The sequence below is a fragment of the Henckelia pumila genome, chromosome 3, assembly GCF_033568475.1.
Source record: "Henckelia pumila isolate YLH828 chromosome 3, ASM3356847v2, whole genome shotgun sequence".
NCBI classification, from domain to species: Eukaryota; Viridiplantae; Streptophyta; class Magnoliopsida; order Lamiales; family Gesneriaceae; genus Henckelia; species Henckelia pumila.
The window spans coordinates 46,418,584-46,437,769 of NC_133122.1; the positions used below are offsets into that span (position 1 = coordinate 46,418,584).

The 19,186-nt window shown below is 33.0% G+C and overlaps 4 protein-coding genes across 5 annotated transcripts; 3 read left to right on the forward strand and 1 right to left on the reverse strand.

The window, feature by feature from the left end:
- The first annotated feature begins 6,482 nt into the window (after window positions 1-6,482).
- LOC140890773 (homeobox-leucine zipper protein HAT4-like) lies at window positions 6,483-8,731 on the forward strand. 2 transcript variants are annotated; one of them, XM_073298812.1, is made up of 4 exons: window positions 6,483-6,932; window positions 7,084-7,395; window positions 7,528-7,604; window positions 8,048-8,731. In XM_073298812.1, exons 1-4 carry the CDS (start codon window positions 6,722-6,724, stop codon window positions 8,333-8,335), a joined length of 888 nt encoding a protein of 295 aa, XP_073154913.1. In that variant the 5' UTR covers window positions 6,483-6,721; the 3' UTR covers window positions 8,336-8,731. The 2 variants fall into 2 exon arrangements, with proteins under 2 accessions (XP_073154913.1, XP_073154914.1); XM_073298813.1 differs by having other exon boundaries at window positions 6,486-6,932; window positions 7,084-7,391; window positions 7,525-7,604; window positions 8,048-8,715.
- A 1,683-nt stretch (window positions 8,732-10,414) lies between these two features.
- Window positions 10,415-13,566, forward strand: LOC140889171 (phosphatidylglycerophosphate phosphatase PTPMT2-like). Its single transcript, XM_073296878.1, has 6 exons — window positions 10,415-11,236; window positions 11,938-12,060; window positions 12,312-12,405; window positions 12,527-12,609; window positions 12,697-12,786; window positions 12,910-13,566. The coding sequence occupies exons 1-6, from the start codon at window positions 11,027-11,029 to the stop codon at window positions 13,282-13,284; spliced, it is 975 nt and encodes a 324-aa protein (XP_073152979.1). The 5' UTR covers window positions 10,415-11,026; the 3' UTR covers window positions 13,285-13,566.
- Window positions 13,567-14,511: 945 nt separating this feature from the next.
- On the forward strand, window positions 14,512-17,281 carry LOC140891766 (peptidyl-prolyl cis-trans isomerase FKBP20-2, chloroplastic). Its single transcript, XM_073300401.1, has 7 exons — window positions 14,512-14,645; window positions 15,258-15,330; window positions 15,444-15,658; window positions 15,738-15,847; window positions 16,165-16,273; window positions 16,659-16,735; window positions 16,870-17,281. The coding sequence occupies exons 1-7, from the start codon at window positions 14,597-14,599 to the stop codon at window positions 16,987-16,989; spliced, it is 753 nt and encodes a 250-aa protein (XP_073156502.1). The 5' UTR covers window positions 14,512-14,596; the 3' UTR covers window positions 16,990-17,281.
- A 131-nt stretch (window positions 17,282-17,412) lies between these two features.
- On the reverse strand, window positions 17,413-18,718 carry LOC140891767 (uncharacterized). The gene is made up of 4 exons (XM_073300402.1): window positions 18,653-18,718; window positions 18,165-18,279; window positions 17,949-18,009; window positions 17,413-17,737 (listed from the first exon to the last, which is right to left on the reverse strand). Exons 1-4 carry the CDS (start codon window positions 18,681-18,683, stop codon window positions 17,441-17,443), a joined length of 504 nt encoding a protein of 167 aa, XP_073156503.1. The 5' UTR covers window positions 18,684-18,718; the 3' UTR covers window positions 17,413-17,440.
- Between the last annotated feature and the right edge of the window lie 468 nt (window positions 18,719-19,186).

Sequence of the window (19,186 nt, forward strand, 5' to 3'; positions counted from 1 at the left end):
AATAATATATCTATCGCATGCTGGGATTTTATTTATTTTATAAACTACCAGAAGGAAAATGATTGAGTCACGAGTTGTATAATAACTAATATATAATCCCAACCAATCTGTCGAAGAGTAAAAAGACATCGCACATGAGTTGACATGTAACAACCAAACACTTGTGGTGCGGACCAAAACAAGTACGTGTGACATACTACTCTATTATTTTCTTTAAATGAGACATTATATAATAATAATAACAATAAAACTAGAAAAGAAAAATAATAATGTGACTTGATTTTCAGATGCTTAATTATTACATATATATATGCCGACAAAGAAAGATAATGGACAATTCAAAGTGGACCACAAGTGCAATGATTGCATTTTGTTTGGACCTTTTTGGAATTATAAACAATTATTACAACATAACTCATTTAATCTATCATCATTTCCCAATAAGTATAACCCACTGGTTTCCTCTTCCTTTTGTTTTTGTTTTTTTATTTTTTAGGAGGTTTCCACTCTACATTTTTAGAACAGAGATTAAGAATTTCGAGCAAGATTATCAATATTATGAAACACGAGAGGCCTGATGGTTTTTTTTATGTTATTTTGTTTTACAGCATACATTTCCCTCTAAAAAAATACTAATATCCGGATACATGTAGTGAAATTCAAGAAATCAACATTTTTTTATTAAATTTAAAAATTTACAGATATAGATATTAAAATTAAAATATAAGTGGAGAAGGAATAATAAAGGATGTAAAAATAAATTAGTATAAAAATAATATTTTTTTTAAAAAAAGGTCTAGATATGACTTATGAGTTAAGATTATATTTCGTAAGACATAAAGAAAATATTATTTTTTAAAAAAATAAGAATTTGAATTTATTTAATTTTACATTATAATGAAATAATAAATAGAATAATACATAAATAAATAAAATCTGCACTTGCCACAAAACTGCACGTGGACTCTTTTTTCTTTTTTCTTTTTTCTTTTTTTTTTTCCTCTTTTCTTTTTGCATTTCACCCTCTACTTTTATAAATCTTATATTGAAATTTGAAACCACACCATCCCCACGTGAATACGTGATTCCCTCACTCACCACCAACTAGACAAAATTGTTCAACTCCCAAAAAAAAAAAAAAAAAAAAAAAGACCACTAGGCAAAATTAGGGATGTTAATGGGTCCGGGTTGTACCCAGACCCGTAATGAACCCACCCCATGTTGGGAGGGTTTGGGTCCACTAAATGGGTCTTGAGGCGGGTCTTAGGTCCATTTTTCCAGACCCGAAAGTGTATGCCGTATGGGACGGGTAATGGGTTTTATAAGACCCGCCCTAGACCCGCCCCATATAATATATACATATAAAAATTATAGGTTTTTATCATGTTTTTAATTAAACTCAGGTTACATCTGATCACTGTCTATCTATCCTTCGACATTTGTCTATCTTTCGGTGACTTCCTAACTTTCGAGCACCACCTACATCCATTGTTATTAAACAAGTTTCATATTCAATTTTAATCGACAAGTAATTTAATGTTTTATTTTGCATATAATGCTCGAAATATCAATTTTAAGGTTTTATTTTATCTTTCGACTCATACAACCAGATTTGTTTTTAATTTTAATAAATTTGTGGGTCTCATGGGTCTAACGGGTCCAACCCGCCCCATTTCAGATATGGGGTGAGGCGGGTAACGAGTCCATATTTTGTTAATGAGACGGGTCTCGGGTTTGGCCAAACCCGCCCCATATCCGCCCGTTGACATCCCTAGACAAAATCTATCTAAAAGCAATATCTGGTTTTTTATTTTATTTTTTAACATAAATATCTGAATTTTTAAAAGGCTTTTTAAGTAATACCATTTTAAAATTAATAACTTATTTATCACTTATCTCTCCCTAATCTATAGCCTATGAAATACTTTTGGAAGTATTCCAAATATATGTCGAAATTATTCTAACATTTAGGTCCTTTAAAACATATACGGAGTATCATTATAAAAATTTTAAGATGTATTTCATCAATTTAATAAGAGTAAACATCTTATTTTATATTGTCTGTGCAATAAGTTGCTCACAAATATGAAGATTTCAACTATATTGGAGAAATTGCAACTTACGTCAAAGAATTGTTTTGAACAAGACCTAATATCATATATTATTTCATGCAAGGACGAATCTAGCTTATGTCAGTCTTAGTTTGTAGTCCATCCTAAATTTTTTTTATTACATATATAAGTTGTTTCACTTAATCCAATAAAATTTACCTTTGACACCGGAAGTCTGGCTCATCTTCTTAATTCTAGTGCACAACTTCATTTTTGTGAGAAAAATTGCATTTTAGTCCTACAAACTTGTCATTTTATGATTTTTATTCTCTATTTTATCAAATTTCAGTTTTAGTCACATATTTTATTTTTTTTTGTGATTCTAGTTTTTTTTTTTGTTGGAAGTGCTAATGTGACACTATACACTCCAGTGTCATACCAGTACTGCATTGCTTCCATGTCAGAGCCAAGTCGAAAAAAAATATGAAAGCTGTAAAAAAAATAAAGATATCGAACTAAAATTGAAATTTGACAACATAGAGGATCAAAATCCTAAAGACAAACATATAGGACCAAAAATACAATTTTTTTTATTTTTTGTGAGTAGTCAATGTAATGACTTTTTTGTATGATATATAATTTATTGATTAAGTTCAAGCTCACCCCAACTCTAATTTCTAGATCCGTCCCTGAATTTTTATGCTCGTTTTCGGATAATGTGGTTGCACATTCACTTGTTAATTTTGTTATTATTTTCTCCTTTTTTTTAGAAGCAAGAAATTTTTTTGATTTGATTGATAAATCTTGTAATGAATATTTTTTTTCATTATTAATAAAATTACAAGTTCTTACCGTAAAGAGGAAGAACAATTAATCATCTTGGGGAATTTCGTTTTGGCACTTGTCTTAAAGAATGAACCCAGTTTTAAAAATATAAATATGATTTGAAAAATAATCCTAAACTTGTTAATTTCAATAAAGTGGCGGTGGAAAAGTCTTTCACAAAATTAATATTCCATATGATTTATCACTAAAAAAGAACATATTCCAAACAGGAAGTTGGGATGCCGAACTTGCTAGTGGAATATAATTATCCAAAATGTGTTCAATCATTTTAAACCAATAATTGGACGTCTTCAACTCAGAACTCTAAATTCTATCGAAATTATGATAGATGACCGTAAGATTATCTGAGAGTATCCATATATTTCTTAAAATTCTGATACATAACTTTAATTGACATGTACAGTGTTGCGCTTAGCTATGATATAAACTGTAAATTATTGGCACATGCCATATATCTTATATGTGATTCATGTTTTAATGTCATCTTTTGAAAATACGCAGTATCCGATATTGGTACGTTATATCTTTTACAAAAATCTGATAAATTTGGGACATTCGATCTTATCTAAATATCGACACGTGACAATTTTCATATATGAATCATTTGTTATATATACATGCATACAACATACTACAGACATGAATCATTTGATGAATGCGTGTACATGTTATTAAAAGAGGCATTGAACATCGTATTCATATACTCTTACGCACAATTACTAAGGTTAATTTTTTTTCATGTCTATTTATATAGTCCAATTTTCACATTTAATGTTATTTTTCTCACTCATTCAATATTTAATCTTATTTAATCAATATCATTAATTACTTATATATATATATATATATATTATTAAATTAAAATATTCACTGAATAAAAGCTAAATATGAAATTGATTTATGAAATTTACCCCCTTCGTATACGTCATTAGTTTATATAATTGAATAATTATGTAAATATATGATAATTTTTTTGTTGGGTTCAAATTAATATTTTTTCAACGAAAAGTATGATATATTATCTATACTATATATTATGAAAGACCATTTTATTGGTCTCTTGATATTCTATCCGTTAATTTTTTTTTTTAAAAAAACCCAACCAAATTATAAAATTTCAAAACAAATAATTTAATCAAATATTTGAAAAAAATAAATTTATATTATTTACATATAACATAATATTTATATATAACGTTACGTGTGGGACGCGGGTAATACACGAGAACCCAAGAAAGGCGCGTGTAAACAAGGAGCATTGTAGGAGCGTGGATAAGAAGAGAAAGAGAAATGATGATGATGATATAAAGAGGGAAGTATCCAATGATTGTAGCCAAAGTGGGTGTCGGGCTTGAGAGGGACATGGTGCAATGCACGAGACTTCTCATGTGGTCCCACGTGATGCCACGTGTCAACAGTCGCACGTGAACTATGTTGTTCCCCCACGTGATCCACCAACTACTGCCCCTTACTTATTCCTCCGCATCCATGATCCAACCTCGTCACGGATACCATGCTCTTCGTTTTCTTTTAAATAATATTTTTTTTTGTTTTTATTTCACTAGAAAAATTATATATTCAAAATGCTAATAATAATGCCATTATTTTGGCGTACCAGTATTTTGACATTTATTGATATTAGGGTTTTATACATTTTCTAATACGTAGGTATGTTCCTTTAAAAAAAAAAAAGAGGTATGTTTATGTAGCTCTCGTCTATATATGTATATTTGATATAAAAAAACGTTTTAAATTAATTAAATCAGATTAATTAAGTCATAAATATATCGATCTGATGTAATTGTTCGTGAAACGATTTAAAAAAAAAATCATATTTTTTTCTAAAATACATCAAAATTCACACACCTGACACCACCACTCCACCCTTGTAACTTTGTAAGAGCATAACCCCTAGGTATATGTATCTATATATAAAAGTGGTGCAACGTACGTTTCATAAGGTTAGATATATTGTATTCTAAGATTGTATATACATCAACACACAATATTAATTTTTTTCCATCAAAAAATTTCATCCCCCGCAAATACATTTTTTTAATGAAAAGTTGGAAAATTTTTACTATTGAAATTTATATTTCTCTTGGTCGGATGAATCTAAAAAAATTATATTTTCAAATTTCAATATTAATCTATATGTATTGGATGTATCTATAATGCGAAATTGATTTGACATATGTACTCCGTTACTTTTTTTTTATATATAAAAAAAACATTAAAAAATGTACCCAGTTACTTGATTAACCCTTGAAATAGGGTTTAAAAAAAAAAAAAAACCCTTGAAATAGACTCTACCAGTAAATAATATCACATCAATATCATTGTTTTACATGAAAATAATTTTTTCAATAAAAATTACTTTCACTCCTTATCCTTAAAAACAAAATTTACCTTAAAAAATTTCTATCTCTATATAATATAGTATGAATAAACGTGTAAAGTTAATGTAATGTGTGAGTAACTTCCTTAAGAATTAAGTAATTGCTATTTATTACATTTTCCACAGCTTGCTCGCAATTAACACAACACATCCGGTTTCCAAGTCAGAGGACTAAATCTCGTAACGTGTAGTCTTTGTACATCATTAATTACAATTTCATTATTCGTATTAAGTCATTATTCTTATTAATAAGTCTCATAAGTATTCATTAATCAAACCTGGAAGAGACAAAACCCCAAACTGCACTTCACGTTTCTCACACGCTTGCGGTGGAGTCTTTACTCTTTACGTGTAACAAAATTTTTAGTTTACATATATAATTATAAATTATCACTTTATTTTTAAAATAAAGATATTTTAATAACACAAATTTTTTTTTACAAAAACCAACTTAAAAGTTAATTTTTCTTATACATATTTTTTATATCAAACAGATTAATTTTTTATTAAAATTATAAATCAAATCAATTTATTTCACGAATATAAATTGGTAAGAATTTATCTCGTGACAACCAACGATTTTAACAAAGGATGACCGTTCTAGTTTTACATGATATCGAGCGTGACAAGTAGCGCGTGAGATGTGAAAACGGTTCTCCGAGGAAATCACAAACTAGTGTCAATGGTCAACGGTGTAAAAGCCCTTTTAAATGGGGAGTCACAGGTAAAAGCAGGATTTGACTTAACCATGGTTAGCTTTTTTGATAACTCAAAACCAGTCTTTGAGGCATGTTTGGACAATTTTCAAACTGAAATTTATTTTGTTAAAATGTCTACAAAAAGATTCACTCACACAAAAATCTTATAATAAAACATACCTAACCTTAGGAAAACGTTACACCACTTTTCTTGGTGTAAATTGGTAATTGGTCTGTCCCAAACAAGGACTAAAAAACCCTCGAGATGAACATTGAATGGATGTAGTTACTAGTCAAGTCAAATCCCATGCAAAACTGCAAAAGAAACTCAAAAATCAAAGCCAAATCCTATCATCATGATTGACCCAACACATATCTCTGACACGAGTCATCATTGAACATCTCTCTTGTATCTATATACTTCATTTTCATGTACACACACATACATATGCATATATATATATATATAGGTTCTGACCTATAAATTATAATATTATTTTAAATTTTCACTGTAATTAATATTCATCGAGAAAAAGCTGTAACCTTTTTCTTTGAAAAAAAATAAATAAGCCCATTTCTGATGCCTCCCCCTCCCTTGTGATATCTTGGATTCGAACAAACTCTCTATAAAATTATTATTATCTCCAAAAGAGAGAAATAAAAGTTGGTTTGGTATCTTTTCTTTTGAATCGTGAGAGAAAAAGTGGGAGAGAAAAATAAAGTGAAAGATGGCCAAAAAAGATGATTGTTTAGGGCTGAGTTTGAGCTTGAGATGCCCGGAGAATCTGAATCCTGATCCTCTTCCGCCGCCTCCGCCCACGCGGATGGCGGCGGCTGCCCCCTTTCCGTTGAATCTGTTCAGGTCTCCTTCACCTTTTATGCAGCCGCAGCTGCAAAAAAATTCAAGAACTGATGCATTTCATCAGACTGCTGCAGCTGGTATATATCTGAACTAGCTTCAAAATTTATGTTTTTTTTTTCCACCAAATCTTTGCATGTTTAATTTTTCTTGAACCATATTTCTCAACAATGGTGTATTGCATGCATAGTATAGCTATTAGTGTCTCATTTAAATCTTGAAAAATTTCAGGTCGTCCGGCGGAGCCCAGAGTGTTTATTGGCGGGATCGACATAAATCGAACATTGACTGTAGTAGAATGCGACGGAGAAGATGAAGATGATGAAGAAGGGATGGTTACATCCCCAAACAGTACGGTTTCGAGCCTCAGCGGGAAGAGAAGTGAGAGAGAAGAGAACGACGGAGAGAGGGGGGCGAGCAGCTCAATGGAGATAGAGGAAGACGGCGGCGACGCGGCGTCGAGGAAGAAGCTCCGCCTGTCCAAGGAACAGGCGGCGGTGCTGGAAGAGACTTTCAAAGAGCACAGCACTCTGAATCCGGTGAGTGGCCTTTTGTGAAATATCCCGAGAGTTGTGTGTGTTTCTGCAAATAAGTTTTCAATTTTTTTTTAATTAATTAGAACTAATTACCAAATTCTAATGTTTAATTTTTTTTTTTTTTGAAATTTTTCAGAAGCAAAAAATGGGATTAGCAAAACAGCTAAATCTGAGGCCTCGGCAGGTGGAGGTGTGGTTTCAGAACAGAAGGGCAAGGTTAGTAATAACTGTACGAATTAAAATTCGTAATTATTGAAAATTTTATTTGATTCAGAGAAAAGAAAATACTAGATTATCAGGATGATTTGGTCAGTCAAGTTAGGTTAATGAAACCAGGTTCTGCGTTATCCAACACGAGACAGAGTATTCGCGACTTCTTAAAAAAGATTTGAAAGAAAAAAAAAATCATAATCAGTTTAATATTTATATGCTATGCTTTATTTGTCAAACATTTATTTATATATTAGTAGCACTACTCGGAACTTTTCGTCAAGTACCCTAATACAGCTTGACTCGTGTATGATATAAGGACGATACTTGGATAATATAAATACTAATCCTTCGCAAATGTCAAGTATTGAACAAAACAAAGATGATTAATCCATTAATGTCCTTTAAAAATATGGTAGATGGTAATTCTTGATTTCGGTTTGGTGCAGAACGAAGCTGAAGCAAACAGAGGTAGATTGCGAGTACTTGAGACGTTGTTGCGAGAATTTGACGGAGGAGAACAGGCGACTGCAGAAGGAAGTGAACGACCTCCGAACTCTGAAGCTCTCCCCGCAATTTTACGCCAACATGACCCCTCCAACCACGCTCACAATGTGCCCCCGGTGCGAGCATGTGGCTGCAGCACCCAGCCACCATCAACCGCCCACGTGGGCCGCGGCCCAACCAGTCGAGCCCAATCGTTCCAAATCGTGATCAAGGATATGGGCATTTTGTAAAGAATAGATGAGTGGAAAGATCTAAAGAGTTGCCAGAGTTAGTTTATGTTATGAATCAAATCGATTCGTGTCACGGTAGACGGTACCTGCATTGCAGTTGGTTTGTCTCGAATTCGGTTTCGGAACCAACGGATGCATGTTCGTTGAGAAATATATATAACTTAACTAGAGAAGTAGAGAGGAAAATTGGTTTGTATAATGCGGTAGGAGATGGATAAAATTATGGGAGACTCTTGACTTGTTACTCTGTTCGTTATTTTTTGGTGGTTTGTCTATGGAAGGAAAATGCATGAATTTTGTATATTTGCTGCAGCCAAGTTTTTAGAATGAGCACTAAATGTCAATATTAGTTCATTGAAGCCTTGAAATGAAATAGGAGGGGAAGGATGGAGATATTGAACTGAACACCACAAGGGAATTTTTATATATTGGTGGGCCAGATATCAGGTCAATAGTATTTGGCCCAATATGTTTTAGCCCATTTGTCGACTGTGTGCCAATTTCATACGAAATGAAATAAAACATTCGGAACTAAAATTCTGGAATTCTGTAACTAAAATTGTGAGATGGTCGTGATAATTTTTTTTTTTATGACGTGAAATTTTTTTTTTTTTTGGATTAATTTTTTATTTTTTGATGTACATGCAGTGGATATGTTCTCGAACTAATATGATAGCTGCGTTTTGTGGCTGTAATGAAAAGGCGACTTTTGACTTTAGTTTTTAGAATTTTTATTTGCCATGGTATTTTTTTATTATTATTATTTGGACGCGACAGCATAACGATGACTGCAGATTTGTTTCTTATTTTTTTTTAAGGTTTGATAAACGTTAGGCTATGCTCGGAGCGGCTTACGATTGTGTATTTGGTGGAATAATAAAAAAATTACACGTATTAAATAAAATGTTGGGTGAATTTAATTGAAGGTAGGAGGATAACATTAAGTATTATTACATTTTCTAAAAAAAATCTATTACAATCGAAAAGAAAAGAGAGGGTAAAATTAAAACAATAAACTATAAATGTCCAATAAATGTATGTTAAATAATACCCAATTAAATTAGATGCGATCCAAAATTACGATGGAATAAAGAATAATATCAAGTGGACCGATTAACTTACTAGCCGTTACCACCTAATATCAAATCCAGATGTTTCTTTTATTAAGCAAAGTTTATGTCACTAACAGTACTTAATTACTTAATTATGTTTATTTATATTTATAGAGGCTAAACCATTTCCATCATAGTCAAACCTAACATGAAGTTTTCGGTCGGGCATGGTTAAAAATTGCCAATCGACAAGAATTAAAATTATTAAAAAAATTTAAAATAAGTAATTATATTTTATATTTTAAAATTTATTCTTTCATTTTTAATCTAAGAATATAATATAAAAATAACATTTATATATATATATATATACAAAAAATATATACTTCTTTACTTTATGTTGAAATAATTAAATTTTAACAAGAAAAAATAAATTTGTATAATTCGTACAAAAATACTAAATAAGATCCATTACATCAATAACAAAATAATTTATGAAAAATTTTGATATATAGCATTTGGTCATTAGTTACGATATTTAATTAATATTCTGATTATTAATTTGAATCAATTTTACGTCTCGTGGTGAGATTTTTCTTAAACGTGTTGAGACTTTTATATTAAGATCATTACCAATTTGTTGACATTTAATTATATAAATATAACAAAATAAATAATTTTATAAGCTATAAGTATAACTGTGAGATTATATTTTGCGATTGAAAAATATATGATTAGTTTTTAAAATGATAGATTTAACTGAAAGAATTAATTGCGTGATGAGTTTGAAAATATCAAAATTGTGAGTAAAAATATATCACGGTCGAAAGTATTTTAATAGTAAATTTTAGATATTGAAATTAGATCTTGCCAAAAAAATGCTACACATTTTCAACCGACTTTTAATCGTCATTATTATTATATTGCAGATCCGAAATTAATGCAGATTTTACAGAATAACAAACTTTTCCATAAATAAATACGCACTGTAATTATATTATATCTAGGATAGGATAAAACGTTAATTCCGTTTCAAGCACAGTTTTTTTGTGAGAAAAGCAAAGGCAGAGAGAGAGCTATCCCAGATTTCGTAATTTGTGCAAGAAAACTACACCCAACAACCCCTGAAAGGTTCTCTTGGCATTTCAGATTCTTCCGAATTGGTTCCTTTCCTTGATATTAATAAAGCGCATCATTTCTCACATCCCTATAGTTTTCTCTTTGGTGGGGAGGTTTGAATTGAGAGTTTAAGCTTCAATCATGATCAAGGACATGTTGATTCTTGATTCTAGTTTGCATTTCTTTTCCTGGGATTTACGGATTTGCTGTCCAATTATGAGAGATAGGAGAGTTTGTTGTTTGATGTGAAAAGGGTCGGTGTGATTTTCTTTTGTTTGTGGTGTTCTTGATTTAGGTTTTCATTTTGAGGGCTTTTTTCAGAAGTTTTTTTTTTTTGGGCAGCTTTTGAAATTTATCATTTGGTGGAAAGATCGAATCTTGGTTTGGTAATCAGGGAGGGTTGTGTTGATTTTGAATTGATCGATTGCTTCGTGTATTTAATTAATTCGAAGTTTCTTGGTAGGGCTTTTCGAAATTTAGTTCGATTTTCAGTTGGTGATTTGTTTATTGGATTTGAGAAATGTATATTGAGGAACTGGGTGAAGGAGGTTGTGAGAATGGGGAGCAGCAAGTCAATAATGGTATTGCTGAAGGGGCTATTGTTGTTTGGGATGCGAAACGGGCTTTGGTTGGAGCTGGGGCTCGTGCTCTTTTCTATCCCACATTGCTGTACAATGTTGTCAGAAATAAGATTCAGTCCGAGTTTCGGTGGTGGGATAGGGTTGATGAGGTAGACATTAAATTTATTAGAGATTGTTTCAACGTTTTATTCGGCTACATGAGTTACAATCTATTGTCTAACAATTTGCACAATTTTTATTGCCGATCATGATTCTATTTCATGCCTTACAGTTGACTTTGAATGTTGATATTCACAAAAAAGATTGTAGTTTCATTTGTGGACTATTGTTATTGGTGCTTATGGTCTGTGATCTAGTTTATTTTGTTTTATCGTTTGCTTTCTAGTGTAGGTTTGACCATTTCCGGTCACCTTTTTTTGTCAAAATCTCAGTATAGTTTATTTTTGGTGATAGCCAACTTAATCAAAAGGATGAGAAAAATGGAATGCATTTATTTGGGGGGTCAAATTTAGAAATTTTTGAGTATTTGTTTTTCTGGTTGATGCATACCAAATGTTCCTAGCATGGATGAGCAAGGTGGAAGCATGTGTATCGGCATAACGTATGGTAGTGTATTGTACTGGGTACATGAAAAAACTTGGTATGAAATTATGTTATTTGGGACTATTTCTTGCTAATCTTTCTATGTCTTATTAAGTCTCTCGTTGGAAATACTTTTGCATGGTCACTGACTAACTCGCATTTTGCAGTGCTCCCCTGGGCATAATTACCTCTAATAATTGTTTCGTCATGTCTCCCTTCGTTCTTATCGTTGTCAAATTTCTAAAGCTGCGGTTTTTTGTTTCACTAGTTTATTTTGCTAGGTGCTGTACCATTTCCCACCGATGTTCCGCGCTTGAAAGCTCTTGGTGTAGGTGGTGTGGTTACCTTGAATGAACCATATGAAACTTTAGTTCCAACATCCCTGTATCATGTATGTCTTCAAGCTTATCTTTTGCTACACTGTTTCATGGATACATCATAGTTTTCTTTAATTCCAAAACATTGATATATCATATGCGCATGCTCCTCAACTTTCCATATTGGGTAATATTTGTTAGTAAACTCCATCTACAAGAAAACTTGAGATATCCATTTGTTTGGGTGGATGAAACATTGTAAAAACTCCATTTGTTTCTATTAAAATATTAATTTTACCTGATCAATATTTACCTCTCTTTATAGGATTATGACATCGAGCACTTGGTGATACCTACAAGAGATTATCTTTTTGCTCCTGTTAATAGGGATATTTGCCAAGCTGTAGAATTCATTCATAGTAACGTTCACTCTTAACCTCATAAATTACTATACGTTTTTTTTTTCATTATTTTAAATGGTACTTGTAGCTTGACTTCATTACCTTAATAGTGTCATGCTAATTTTTCATTTTTTCCCAGGTAATACACTTTGTGGCAAAACTACATATGTTCACTGCAAGGCTGGCCGTGGCCGTAGCACTACAATTGTTCTCTGTTACCTGGTATGTGTCATTATACGTTATGTAAATAAGCACACTTGAGATTTTTCATTTGAGATTCTTACTTCAAACGTTATGGCTTTAATATAGGTCAAACACAAGAAGATGAGCCCCGATGCTGCATTTCAGTATGTGAGGTCAATCAGGCCGAGAGTCCTTTTGGCCTCTTCCCAATGGCAGGTGTGTAATTTTCCGTGCCTTGCTTTTGCTGTCTGTTGATGTTTTTAACTCATTCTTTGGATAATGGCTATTATTTGACTTTTTTTGGATCAAATTGGCAAAATGTGTCATGACCAAATCCAGGCTGTTCAAGATTACTATATCAGACTCAAGAATCCGGAAGTCAAAACCTGCACCGATAATCCACACAGCAGAAGTTTAAGTTTCCCTGTGAATGTGGACCTTGAGGATCTTGACTATGGTTCGATTGTGGTAGTTGATGAATCGGACCTTGATGGATATGAAGAAAACCCTGATTCCAAGATAGGGGGACGGAACATGATGAGTGAGGCAAACCTCGCCTGTAGAGTACAGTTTGCTAGTCAGGCAGCGATAGCAAGGCTTTCATGCCTGTGGCTTCGTACCCACTCGGAGCAAAAGGTAACAAGAAAGAAAATGGGAAGCTCGGTGGGGAGCAGTCGGATAGGTAGTCTGGGAGTTGATGTCCATGTTTATTGAGATGTCGTCCTCCATGAGGCAAAGTTTTTTCGTCCCTACCTTTTTCGTGTCGGGCTCAAGCGAATAAAACGGTTTTATCGCCCATTTTTCTTTGTATTTTCATCTGTGGTTGCTTACGGGATCCAATAGGGAGTAAAAGGGCATGGATTAGAGCTCCTCTATGCATATTTTGCTCTATTTCATCCCTCTTGGTCGAGTTTTACAAGTGTAGTAAGATATTGATATGCGGGATTTGGCAAGTGTTCAATGATTTGGTGTATAAGTAATGTTCTTTTTCAATGATTTGGTGTATAGGTAATGTTCTTTTCGATTTTCTTGCTCAATGTGATGCAGAAAATATTGTACGCAAAACGTCAAATGTGTATCAAATTCAAGATTTTCACAAATGAAAGTACATGTAAGATTCTACTCGGAAGGGTAAATCATCAACTTTCTGAGGAAAAAATGACGTCAACTACTTGAACAGTAGATAATACAAAAATACTATTAAATTTACCAAGAGAACAGGATTTAATTGTTTTTTTTTTAAATAATACAAAAAAAATTATTAAATTTACCAAGAGGAAAAAACATTTTGCTATAAAGTGGGCCTCCCCTCCCCTTACGTGCTTATTATTCCCAACTCCCAAGGGACAGGGTTTCAATCTTATAAATTTTTTTACCCGAAAAGTTTTATAAAAACTAGTTACGTAGCACACCCGTTGCGTGTGAAATATAATGTATAATATTAAAATTTTGTGTTTTAGAAATGCATGTGAGTGAGTAGTTAGATTTTCAATTGAAGAGAAAATAGGAGAAACGGCAACCTGAAAATTTGGCAGCAATTAAGGGGCAAAATTGAAAGAAAATTTTGATGTCCTCACACCGTACCAAAAATGAGTTTTTATAAGGTTCTCAAGTATTATAATATAGTATAGATAGTATAGATATTATAGTCAATCTTATTAAACGGTTTTTATTTGATTTAAATTATTATGAAATATTATTTTTTATTGTAAATATAGATTGAAAATATTTTCTCATAATATTTGGTTAAATATATTGTTTTTCATATTATTTATTAAAAAAACCCAAATCCGTAAAAGAATAATAATAATTTCTTCTTTTTTTTAATCAATAATATAATTTCTCGAAAATAAATAATTGGTAATTGTGGGGTGACAATGTTACAATTTTTTAAATGAATAAAATTAACAAAAAATTATAAGAAATCTCAAGGGCCGAGGCTATTTCGAACAGATTTTATCCGAAGATAAAGCTGAAGCTCCAATTGCAATATCTTAAAATTTTGTAAGGAAAGAAGATAAAGATCATGCTTTTGCTCTCATTTCCCATTCTTTCCTCTGGGAATCATCTCTCGTGTAAGTGGGAAGTTTGTGATTTTTGGCTGAGAATTTGGTTGCTGTTTGTGTGTTACTGTATAGTTATCGAATTCGTGAAAGGATATCACTCTTTATATCTTCTGAATCGAAGTGAATTTGAGTTTGTTTGTTATTTTTCTGTGGATTTTGGTGGTAAATAGTCAAGCCCTGAAGCCGAATGTATAGATAGAATTTCTCTCATTGTTCAAAGTTGAAAATTTGTTGGTTGCTGAAAGCAGCGGCACTTAAAATACATGAGAAAGTGGTGTAAAAGATAATATAAAACTCGAAATCTGATACAAAAAATGATGCAATCACATACACAAGAAATATGCATATATTGTAGCTGGTACTGCCTCTAGAGAGTGGTGGACACAAGAAGCTAGAGTCTCAGTGAAAGTAATGGATATTTTTGTTTGTAACTCTTCTAAAAAATCAACTTACACCCTCCTCTTACTGGAATTCCTAGGACTATTGGGGAAAGAATAAAGTAAAAGCCCAATTTCCGTTTCTTGGGTGTGCCTTTTTTATGTGAATTTCATTTATTTGCCCCACATATGTCGAATGCCGCATTAGCAAATTATTCAGACATTACTTTTTCCACCTATCCAGCGCTCGGATCATTTTCCTTTCAGAAGAGACTCGTAGAGGTTTCTTGTTCTGGCCATAATCTACAGGGAAACGGGTAATGACAATTTTTAGCTTATGCAATTGCAACCATAATTTCTCTATTTTTAGTATGCTTAATTTGCTTCTATTTCCCGTGGTTGCTTGCTTATGTCAACTCTACATGGCTAGAGAACAGGCTAAGAGCTCGTTCAAATTTGAGGAGAATACTAAGCGGAGGCTTCTCCTTGTTCTCTTTCTTGGCTCGGGCATATTTCCTGCATTGCCATCTTGTGGAAAGACAAAGAAACAAAACCCATATGATGAGAGGCGCCTTTTAGAGCAGAACAAGCGGATACAAAAAGAGAACGGTGTACCCGATGAGTTCCCTAATTTTGTTAGAGAAGGTTTATTATTGCTTGTCTCATTGTCTTCTCTTTTCCGTTTTGACTTTTATTCGTATCACCATCACTGCTGTAAATTCAGGCTTCACGGTGAGAGTAGTGGCATCAGACGATTATGTCAAGAGAGATTCAGGTCTCATTTTTAGGGACTTTGAAGTTGGTAAAGGTGATTGTCCAAAGGCTGGCCAACAGGTCTGACTTCGTTTCACTTGGGATTGTCTTGGATTGCTTTTCTTAAATTGATAGTTGATTGTATAATATGAGATTCATGAGTCCAGTTAATGTCTTAGATTTTAAATCCCTTCATTTAAATAGTAAGTTGTATAACTCCAGCTAGTTGTGGAAATAACCTTATCCAGGATGAGTTTAGTCGATACTACCTATAGCCTATAGGTGTTGAATACTGTCTGCATCTCCACAATAACGTGTTTTTTTATCTCCATTTTACAGAAATATCTCCTCTAACTAGAGGATCTTGATGTAATCTCCTTTCTTGTTTTTCCTGAAAGGTGACTTTTCATTACATTGGTTACAATGAGTCTGGCCGTCGTATAGATAGTACCTACTTACAAGGATCACCTGCAAAAGTTCGACTGGGTAATAAGGCCTTGATTCCAGGTAACAAAACATAATGAAGTTATAATTAAGTTTTAGAACATACTTATCAATGTTTATCCAATGCTGCACTCTTGTATGCGCATGAGCAGTGTGAGCCGTTGAATATATTGTTGTTCAGGGCCAGAACTGAGCCGATGGTACATGAATGACTATCGCGACTCTGCTCATGCCAAAAGTTAAAACTTCCTTAGTAGTTTTTCTGAAAATTCATCTTTTCCCTCTAAAACGCATTGAGCGCCTAGCCTAGCCTACCCTTCCCATCTCATCCCTTCCCCTGTATTCTCCGAATAGTCCCAACTGTTTGAAGGTCCATAACGGGAATATGCTGCTTCTCTGGCTCCATACCATGATGTCATAACCAAAGTGCTGGCAAATTTTTGTACAGGATTTGAGGAAGGAATCCAGGACATGAAGCCTGGGGGTAAACGAAGACTGATAGTTCCTCCAGAATTAGGACCACCAGTGAGTACCAACTACCAACACTACTAGCTTCAAATATCATACTTGGAAAAAGTTCTTGTTTACAAAAAGCTAAAATTATTCATTTTTTCTTCATACTTTGACATTTATATTACTGACGAGGAGAATATTAACAGGTGGGGCCTTCTACTTTCTTTAGCTCCAAACAGTTCGAAGTTTTTGATGTTGAGTTGCTGAGCATTCAGGATTGCACGAGGAGGACCATAGGGTTTTACTCCGACGTCGTGTGTGATTGAGCTGTAGTGTTTCTTAGTTATTTAATAGTAACGTTCCAACGCTCGGGAATATGAAACTGCGAGTAGTTTGCTGATGAAAGGGAAGTAGAAATCGGAAGTTACCCAACTTGCATGAAGAACGACAATTTGCGCATGAAATTTGAGGATGGTATCAGGATTTAATGTTAAATGGAGGACACATGCAGCACCCTTGGGTTTCTATGATGTAAAGGGTTTTGTATATCATGTCAAATCTTGTACCCTTCAATAAATTTAGTTTCAAAAGAAAAATCCATCGCAGTCATATTCTGAAGTGGAGTGAGATAACCTGAGGACATGTACTGAATCCTGCACACTTTCACGAGTCATTTTTCCAAAGATTGTCTTCGAACAAATTATAAAGTGGAAAAACATCCACAACGCATGTAATGGGGAGAGCGCGAAATGTTCTTTGTGTTCTACATTTTGTCTGTTATTTCATGTCAGCTATTTTAGCAAGAAACATCTTCCTGGATAACTTGACGGAAACAAGAGCCAGCACCGTGGCCGAAGGGACGAAAATGACATCAGGTATTGTCTTGATCAGCTTGAGCTGAGGGAGGCTCTCCCCTGCTTTCTTGGCTGCCATGGCAGCCGGAGGTGTTACAATTCCGGCTATGAGTGTGGAGTCATCTAACTTGCTGATATTCACATTCTTCTTCATGAATTTGATGAAAAGTTCCTTTTTTTCTGACTCGTTTGCTGCTCCTCTCCATTCATCATAGCATGCCTGCGTGCATGCATGTGATCAAGTGGTGTTGGTATCCATTTAGAACAAGAGCAACTAACACAAGTTAAGCTCTCACTTCTGAGACTCGACTCGTGTTTCAAGTGGTTTGATTAATGCTAGGGTATTTTCAGTAAACTCCAAGTTCAAGCCGAGCTTCGACATATTGTTTTGTACACCAATATAGTCTATAGAGAGGGTGAAAGAGATGAACCTCAACTTCTTTTGGTGAAGGTACGTCGTAATGTTTGCCAGGCAATGCTGCATTCACGGTGCTGAAAGGCATTCAAGACCAACTCAAGAAACGAAAGGTATATTTTCTTTAGGTTACCATCAAAATTTCAAAATACTTGAAAATTTTGAAGGGTTTTAAGAATAATAATTAATAATTGATATTAACTCCGATTCATTGAAAAAAATATTGATATACTTGAAAATGTCAAGAATGGCAAAATGGAAATCCTCAAAAGTCGTTATATCGTTCTCTATGAATTGTCTGTGGAGTGTTCCCATCACCAAACTTAGCAGTTGTGTTGTTGGCAAACCTATCATCATTGAATAGCAAAAGGTAATGGTTATGGGGTTATTAACTTATTATATCATCGAAAAATAATAATAATAATAATAAATCGTCTCGCATGCATAGTATCGTGTTGTGTACTACGTAACCATTGGATCAAGTGACATCATAATGATCCAACGGCTCGATTGTACACAATCTCGTATTGTACGCTGTAGAGGATTAAAATCATATATCATGAATAAAGAAATGAAAGATGACAAGAATTGCATGATTATATTTTAAGATAATATTACACATATATATGACGTTCTATTTTTCAGATTCATTGAGTTGAAGAGCAATCCCATATTGAAAGTAAATGATCAAACAAAGAATCAAGGAAATCAAATTCTAACCTTTTCCCATGAAGCTCAAGAACAATCCCATATTGAATAAATCAAAAGATTTAGTTTAAAGGAGCTCTATGAATAGACATAAATATTGCGAAGAAGAGAGAAAACAGAAACATTTGGAATGTTTAAGGTAATAAATACAAGCAAGGAATCAATCGAGAGAAAAAAAATCTATATTATGAGATGTTAAAAATAATAAAAAGTACTTACTAATGTTTGATTCTTGGCTTTGCTTTGACTGCAGTTTTGAGAAAAATAACAAGGAGGGCTTTGCACAATGTGCTCGATTGTCCTTTTTCATGTAGGTTATCACCAAGAATTAGAAACACTCAGGCTTGGATTGAAAGATTTTAAATTCATGGATTTCAAATATATTCAAATGTATTTTTTGTTGTATATAGAAGTGACAATATAAATTTTAAATCTACTCTTTTCATGTTTATATGATATTTCATGTTAGTTAGGATAAATTTTAAGTCCACTCAATAATAAATTCATTTGAAATGCATTCTACTTTATATAACTAATGTGTAAATA

Coding starts and splice junctions, on each gene's coding strand:
- LOC140890773 (XM_073298812.1), top strand. CDS start 6,722: ATGGCCAAAAAAGATGATTGTTTAGGGCTGAGTTTGAGCTTGAGATGC. Junction 6,933..7,083: donor TCATCAGACTGCTGCAGCTG/GTATATATCTGA, acceptor GAAAAATTTCAG/GTCGTCCGGCGGAGCCCAGA. Junction 7,605..8,047: donor TTTCAGAACAGAAGGGCAAG/GTTAGTAATAAC, acceptor GGTTTGGTGCAG/AACGAAGCTGAAGCAAACAG.
- LOC140889171 (XM_073296878.1), top strand. CDS start 11,027: ATGTATATTGAGGAACTGGGTGAAGGAGGTTGTGAGAATGGGGAGCAG. Junction 11,237..11,937: donor GGTGGGATAGGGTTGATGAG/GTAGACATTAAA, acceptor TTGTTTCACTAG/TTTATTTTGCTAGGTGCTGT. Junction 12,406..12,526: donor AGCTGTAGAATTCATTCATA/GTAACGTTCACT, acceptor ATTTTTTCCCAG/GTAATACACTTTGTGGCAAA.
- LOC140891766 (XM_073300401.1), top strand. CDS start 14,597: ATGCTTTTGCTCTCATTTCCCATTCTTTCCTCTGGGAATCATCTCTCG. Junction 14,646..15,257: donor CTCTGGGAATCATCTCTCGT/GTAAGTGGGAAG, acceptor CCACCTATCCAG/CGCTCGGATCATTTTCCTTT. Junction 16,736..16,869: donor CTCCAGAATTAGGACCACCA/GTGAGTACCAAC, acceptor GAATATTAACAG/GTGGGGCCTTCTACTTTCTT.
- LOC140891767 (XM_073300402.1), bottom strand. CDS start 18,683: ATGGGATTGTTCTTGAGCTTCATGGGAAAAG. Junction 18,280..18,652: donor CTTGAGCTTCATGGGAAAAG/GTTAGAATTTGA, acceptor CAATGATGATAG/GTTTGCCAACAACACAACTG. Junction 18,010..18,164: donor GCCATTCTTGACATTTTCAA/GTATATCAATAT, acceptor AATGCCTTTCAG/CACCGTGAATGCAGCATTGC.